General features: G+C 41.2%; 1 protein-coding gene across 1 annotated transcript in view; it reads left to right on the plus strand.

The window, feature by feature from the left end:
• UCN3 (urocortin 3) overlaps positions 1-7,788 on the plus strand; it is a 38,434-nt gene extending 30,646 nt beyond the window's left edge. The window contains exon 3 of the mRNA XM_072144516.1: positions 6,941-7,788. Coding sequence (XP_072000617.1) covers positions 6,956-7,420 — 465 coding nt within the window. The 5' untranslated portion in view covers positions 6,941-6,955 and the 3' untranslated portion in view covers positions 7,421-7,788. The remainder of the gene's footprint in view (positions 1-6,940) is intronic.
• The last annotated feature ends 469 nt before the right edge of the window (positions 7,789-8,257 follow it).

Here is an 8,257-nt window from a genome sequence, read left to right on the forward strand (position 1 = left end):
CACACACAGCATACACTCACCATATACACACACACCCAGCATATACACACACACAGCATATACACACACACAGCATATACACACACACAGCATACACACACACACAGCATATACACACACCATAGACACACACAGCATACCCACACGCACACCGCGTACACACACAGCATATACACACACATACACATATATAGCATACAATCATTAACTATACACACATATTTAGGGACTTACATTTCTTGCAGACCGGCTGATGTGTAGTGGGGTGGGTCGGTTAGGCATCCTGCCAGCCTAGGAAGTGAGCCGGCCGGGCAGCCACGGCAGCAACATGGCGGCCGAGGAAGCAGTGTGGAGGAAGGGCGGCCGCGGGATCAGGGTGCCAGGATGGGCGGCCGCGGGAGCAGCATTGAGGGCGGTGAGCCGCGGGAACAGCATTGAGTGCCGGCGGACAGCTCCCGGACCAGTGTGCCGGCCGGACGGCTGCAGGAGAAGTGTGCCGGCCGGGCAGCCGTGAGAGTATCATGCCAGCCGGGCAGCAGTGTGGAGGGTGGGTGGCACACTGCGGGAGCAGTGTGCCGGCCGCGTGGCCTTAGGACCAGGCTACCGGCCGCGTGGCCATGAGTACATTATGCAGGGCAGGCAGCCACAGGAGCAATGTAGAGGGCGGATGGGCAGCTGCGGGAGCAGTGTGGAGGGCGCGGGACAAGGGTACCATCGTGGCGGCCAGGCAGCCGCGGAAGCAGTGTGGAGGACCGGTGGGCAGCTCCCGGACCAGTGTGCCGGCTGGGCAGCCGCGAGAGCATCGTGCCGGCCGGGCAGCCGCGGAAGCATTGTGGAGGACCGGGCACCCGCGGAAACAGCGTTGCGAACGGTCAGGCCGTACCGGCCTGGCAGCCGTGGGAGCAGCGTAGTGGGCGGCCGCAGTAGCAGTGGGGCAGGGCCCGATGGGTCAGAAACTCTGGGGCGGGCGGGATAAAGAGGGGGCGGGCCATGGGATTGATCTTTACCTTAATGCGCCGTATAGCAGGGCCCGGGCGGTGTTCAGACCGGGTATGGAAATGCAGCGCAGTCTGGAGACATTGTGATTGTGCCACTGCCCGGGCCCCTGAAGCTCACGGGCCCCGTAGCAACCGCTACGGCTGCTACGCCGGTAGTTACGCCACTGCTTTGAACCCAGGAAAGTGTAGCGCCTGGAGCACGAGAGGAGCTGAGTGGTGAGTGCAGAACAGCTGAAATGTTCTCAGTGCACAGGTCCCTTCTCACTCATTGCACCACCCTAGGTCCTGATGCCAGCACATACAGCCAGCATCAGAAGCCAGGGCAGATCAGGAGCTATCGGAATCAGTGAGCACTTGTCTTGCATCTAATCTAATAATTGTATATATTATGATAGCCAGCAACATGTAACACTGTAAGAAAACAAAATACTCGCCAACAGTTTTATTAAAAAATAATGGATGTGGTGGCCAGTTTTATTATGAATTTAGTTATAACCTGCCTTCAAAAACGTATTTAGTCTTTATTGTAATGATAACAACATTGATGATTCTAGAGGAAGACATCTTTAGGTACTGATCAGAATAGAGCATGTAAAAGTGCTTTAGGACTAGAAAAGTAGAGAGAAGTGTTTTCTATATATGATAGAGCCTTTGGCACAAATGGAAATGCAGACTGATTTCAGGCAATCTTGTCAGGCAGAAAAAAATCATAAACCTTTATCATTTATTTCATTCAACAGATCCCTTAAGATCCTGGGGAAACTATGCATAGTTTATGGACAAATTATAGTTTATTTTCAGAATCAATTGTGTTATAATTCTTAAATAATTTTGGATGTAAAAATTGCCTCTTATCAGATTTGATAGGAGATATGAAATGTTTAGATTTATTCTAATAGTACAGATTATAACTGATGGGAATCTTTCAAGAGATATCCCACCTTATTGTTCATTCTTACTGTTTATACCATTGATGGCGAATCTTTTAGAGACTGAGTGCCCAAACCACAACCAAAATCCACTTATTTACCATGAAGTGCCAACATGGCATTTCAAGCAGTAACTTATTGCTACCTGTTCTTCAACAACATTCAATTGTATTGGCTCTCCTGAGGCCACCAATAGAGTTGAAAGAAGGTGGGCAAATTCAGACCATCGCTGTAGCTTCTCTCCAGGAAGAATAGTGGGTCAAGCAGGAGGACCTCCAAAGACAATGCAGTTCTGTCCACTGACCTTCTCACTTTTCCCGCATTTCAAACAGCCAATGAAATGTTGCTTTAAAATAGCTCTGAGAGCAGTTTCTTTTAAGTTGCTTGGGACTGCAGGAAGATTTGGGGGATTTGGTCCTGTATGGTTAAATTGGGACAATGGCCTGAGTGCCCACAGAAAGGGCTCTGAGTGCTACCTCTGGCACTCGTGCCATAGGTTCGCCACCACTGGTTTATAACCTAATCTATCAGTCCATTAATAAAACATTGACATTTAACAATAGTGAAGCACATTTACTAAGGGTCCTGCGGTCGGAATACCGTCAGGTTTTCCCAAATATTTCCGATTTGCGCCATTTTGCGCTGAATTGCCCCAGGCGCATGCGATCGGATTGTGGCACATCTGCACCACGACAGAAATCGGGGGCTTGGCCGTCGGTCAACCTGACGGATTCGGACAAACCGTGTAACTTGAAAAAAGAATTGTTTTGCAAGATCAGCACTTACATGGACCCGGAAGAAGAAGGTGAACTCCAGCGGACCTCGGCGCAGCGGCCAAACACCTGGTGAATATCGGGCGCACAACCTTAGTGAATGCCGGCAGACACGAATCCTCGTCAGACAATGCTCCACAGGATCGCGACTGGACCAGGTAAGTAAATGTGCCCCAGTATGTGCAGTTTGCCTCACTATTGTGCTGAATGCAGCAGTTTATTAAAGACCGGTGCATGGTCTTCAATAATCTGACACACCCTGCACACGCTGATTATGCACCACATTTTCTCTTGTGTACTCAGTTTAATGGGCGTGAGCCACAATCATGTCGGAACTTCCAAAATAAATGTGGCTGACCATTGCAAATCCATACCAGAAGGTCCCTAATGGTGACAGTTTTGTGTTGCAGCGGAGACAGTGCAGCTGTGACACAAAGCTGACACAAAAGCTTCATAAATACATGTGCAAGCAGTCTGCGCAACAGAAAGCTGGAGCAGCCAGTTTGATAATTGTGGGTCTTTATCTTTAATTAAATATCTTCCAAATTAAGGACTCTATAAAATTTTCTAGAAGACTAACTTACTCACTCTCATTTATTAAATCTATTGCACAACCCACGATTCCTTCCTGAAGATATTTCTTGTCTTTGTTTTATTCACATTTATTGAGATATTGGAACACATTTATTAAAGTGTTTGTACCAGTTTTCTGTGTGACTTTGCACTGAAAATAATGTGTAAACTGCTTACAAATGTATTTATAAAGTGCCTGCGCTAGTTTTGTGTCGCGGCTGCACTGTGTCCGGCAAGACAGAAAAAATGTGCAACTAAAGGGGCATGTTAGTGCTTAGTCAGAGTTTGTGCCACATTTATTACTGATGTTTCTGTCTGCACCAGAATTCTGCAGCATGAACAAAGTGCACCAAAAAACATGGTGCTCACTTCCAGTTTCGGGGGCGCCAGAGTAATAAAATCTGTGCGCCAGTTTTGATAAATGTGGGTCAGTGTACATTGTTCTGCTATATGAATAATATTGTTTAAACTATTTTGCCATCAAAAGTCATCACAACAAACATAAACATACAAATAGATAGACGTATATATATTTATAAATGAAAAACATTACCATAAAATCTAAAGGGGAGGTGTAAGAAAGTCTTAGGTAGCAGGTAGGGAGCTGTGTAACCAAAAAATTATTTATAATCCAGGATTGTAGAGGGGCTTGGTGCATTGTGGTATACTGGTGTGTAAGACAATGCCACGGGACATGTAACGCATTCTTCTTGAAAACTTAATTAACGTATTGTGAAATGAAAAGAAGCATGCAACAGCAGTGACTCATAGCAGGGGAAGGCAGTGTGTTGTGTTCGGTAATAATACACCATATTCTAAAATCTTAGGATATAAATCAATTTTCGCAGTCCTGCTGCTTTTTACTACACACACAAAGGTATAGCTATATAGATCTCCAGAACTGCTAACAATCAATCTGTGGCTAGGTATTGTCAAAGCTTACTTGAGGTTTAGGGGCAACCTGGATCTTCAGGATACAATGCACAATCTATAACAGGAACATTGACATATTATTGTTATTACTTGGGCCACATGTATATGTATCAAAATGTAACAGTACATTTGATACTCCAGATTGTTTACCAGGAACAACAAACATAACGGTTTATGTGATGTGTGTCTATTTTGACACACCATTGGTGCAACACACTGGGAGACAATACAATTTTTACCATAAGCTATGTTTTACTTTTTGGAAAGTAACTCTGACATTTGAAAAATATCTATGCCCATTAAGGGGCCATTTCAGGGCTGTTGATCAGCAGTGCAGTGGAAATGACCGTGATATACCTAAAATGTGCATGGTTGTCTTTCACTCCTGATCCTGGTCCTGATACCGGTCTTATTTCTAGCTATAAAATTAGGACTACATATAGGGTGTTCCTTAAAACTCTGCATAATAGATTACGAGCTGACTTGGCATTGGCATGACATGAGTATGATACTGGGAAAAAATGGTATATTTGTAGAAAAATTGCAATTTTCGTTTTACAAAAGCCATTGTGCATTAATTAATAGAAAAAATTTATGAGGTCAACAAAAAAAATTGTGAATGCTATAATTATATTTATTTATTATTATTTCCTTTTACAAATGAAGATAAACTATAACCAACAAGCTCTTGTTAATTAATAGAAGGAGACATCTGTTCAATATATGATTGTCTGAACTCTTTTCAGAGGACTGCTAGGTAACTTCACAAATTAGCAATAGCTAAAAATAACTAAGATATGAAATGTTTACAAAATTTTTCTATAGCCATATTTCCAGAAATATAGTAAATATGATTTCTCGACTAATAAATTGCTCAATAAAGCCAATTTCGCTCTGGACAATGGATGGTATAGCATGCGTCTGCCAGTATTTCCTGATGTTTTGTAGAGATCTGAATCTTTAACATTGTCAAATGCTAGGGAATGACAAGAGCATAGCATGGTCCAATATTAAGAAATAGCATTTCCAGAATACATTTCGTAGAGGTGATTACTGCTAAATATTTTTTATTGCTGAATATCAGGGTTACTTTTTCTGTCTGCACTGTAGAGGTTTTCCCAATATGTTAAAAAAACATAAACAGTGCAGGTACTTATGTTGTTTAGACTTTGTCTATTTATATATTTTGTTAATAACCATTCAAGAAATGCAGGCTATTCCATTAGATTTACTTATTTTTCTTGTAACTATCAAGCTAAAGATGGAGACATAGAAATGTTTTTGTAATGTTAGGTATATCTAAATTGAACTATAAAACACTGCCTTACCCCTTAACACTCTGCGCCGTAGCTCTACGGCGCAGAAGTATAAGGAGTGTATGAAGAGGGCTCACGGGCTGAGTCCTCTTCATACAAGGGTGGGGGTTTTTGCATATTGCAGAAAACCCCCACCGCTAATAACCGCGGTCGGTGCTTGCACTGATTGCGGGTATTAACCTCTTCATTGCCGCCGGCAAAGTCGATCGTCATCGGGGGGCGGCGATCGGTTGCCATGGTAGCCTCGGGTCTTCGTTTGACACGAGGCTACATGGCTTCTGGAGATTTGTTACAATGAGCCAGTGGCTCATTGTAATGAATGTGCTGCAAAAATGCCATATATTGCAATACAGAAGTATTGCAGTATATGGTAGGAGCGATCTGATCATCTAGGGTTAATGTACCCTAGATGGTCTAAGAAATAGTGGGAAAAAAAAGAAAAAAAAAAGTTTAAAAAAGAAAAAAAATTTATAAAATATAAAAAATTCTAATCACCCCCTTTCCCCAGAACTGATATAAAACATAATAAACATTAAAAATCACAAACATATTAGGTATTGCCGCGTTCCAAAATGCCCGATCTATCAAAATATAAAAACGGTTACGGCCGGCAGTGACCTCCGAGGCAGGAAATGGCGCCCAAATGTCCGAAATGCGACTTTTACACCTTTTCACATCACATAAAAAATGAAATAAAAAATGATCAAAATATTGCACAGACCTCAGAATGGTAGCAATAAAAACTTCGGCTCATTTCGCAAAAAATGACACCTCACACATCTCCGTGCACCAAAGTATGAAAAAGTTATTAGCGTCAGAAGATGGCAAATTTTTTTTTTCTTTTTTGTACACATTTGTTTAATTTTTGAAAATGTATTAAAACACAATAAAACCTATATAAATTTGGTATCACCGTGATCGCACCGAACCAAAGAATAAAACTGAGGTGTTATTTGGAGCGCAAGTCGAAAAAACTGAGCCCACAAGAACGTGACCACGTGCGTTTTTTTTTCAATTTTTCAACATTTGGAATTTTTTTTCAGCTTCGCAGTACACGGCATGTTAAAATAAATAACATTATGGGAAAGTAAAATTTGTTTCGCACAAAATAAGCCCTCACACAGGTCTGTACACATAAAAATGAAAAAGTTATGGATTTTTGAAGTTGGAGAGCGAGAAATGAGCGGAAAAACCCTGCGTCCTTAAGGGGTTAATGTCTTAAGGTACCAATTTTCTTCTTTCACCATAAAACAATCCCACAGGTTTTTATCTTTGCAAAGAAATAGAATATTTACTATCAAGTTGTTATAATGATATTTTACATTTGGTTATTAATATTTTATGCATAAATGTATATTTCAATACATATTTCTACTTTTAATACATATGGATATAACATATATTTTTCATTTCAATAGGTGCATGGTGGAAGTATGCCACACACTAGGCTACTCCTGCTACTGCTCATACTGTGCATGGCCCGGTCAAGTCTCCACTATAACTTTTACAAAACAGAGTCAATTTTCAGCTGTCTCAAAGAAGTCCTTGAGGAAGCCAAAAGGAGAAGTTTAGAAGACAATTCGGTTCTTAACAAGAGGGGCTATGACTTTGGACCAAGTGATAACCTATTATCCCAAGAAGAAGAGGAGGAAGGAGAGGAAGAGAAAGAGAAAAGGACATTTCCAGCAGCACGTTACAGATATCTGTCACAGGCCCAGGTGAAGGGCAAGGTATATCAAAACAAGGCCAAAAGTGATCGCCGGACCAAATTTACTCTTTCACTGGATGTACCTACTAATCTAATGAACATTCTATTCGATATTGCAAAGGCTAAAAACATGAGGGCGAAAGCTGCAGCAAATGCCCAACTGATGGCCCAGATTGGTAGGCGAAAGTAAGGCTGGCTAGGCCGTGCGTGGCACACAAAGGGAGGTAGATAAATTAGCACAGAACTTGTGTCATGAAATCCCCCTACCCACACATGGCCGCACCTTGGAACTTTATTTGTACAATACACTGCTATATTATGAGTCCTTCAAAGCTGCATTTACTTCCTACATGTCTATGCCCACAGGGTGATATGTCACCCTCCCTGCCCTCTTTTATAATTCATTAATAAAATTATTTTGTTCTATTTTGTTAACTTTTCTCTGTCTTTCTCTTACCAACTCCCTTAATTTACAGTATTTTAGCTTTATCAGTGTTCTATGGATTTTACTATATAATTTTTATCTCTGTTTATTATTTTCTTCGTATTTCATTTCGTTTGAGAATTGAATGCACAAATTGAAAATGATTAAAAAAAGTTTGCATCTCCAACTGTGATTTTTTTTTTATTAAAACAAGTAATATTTGAAACATACAAGATTTTATTTGAATGCTTTAACACAAAGTGTGTACCTCATGTTGTATTGTTTAAATGCAAGACGTTGGATTCTGGTTACTGATGGCATCGGCCCTTGGCACTCCCTGTGCGCATTGATTCTGTTTCTAAATGGAGACACAGCGATACTCTCAATCTGACTTTACCACAAAATATAATGCATTTAACGGTTTTAAACCATTCTACTAATGATGACTTATTCATAGGACATATGCCCCCTAATGATATTCTAATCATTTTTATTCTAATGATATTCTCTGTGTAGATGGCATTAGAAAAGAAACCTTAAATAAAAATATAATGTATAGGAGAACACTAGGTATAATAACATTTCAAAGAAATGGTCTTTCCT

The sequence above is a fragment of the Engystomops pustulosus genome, chromosome 4 (genome assembly GCF_040894005.1).
Source record: "Engystomops pustulosus chromosome 4, aEngPut4.maternal, whole genome shotgun sequence".
Lineage (NCBI taxonomy): Eukaryota > Metazoa > Chordata > Amphibia > Anura > Leptodactylidae > Engystomops > Engystomops pustulosus.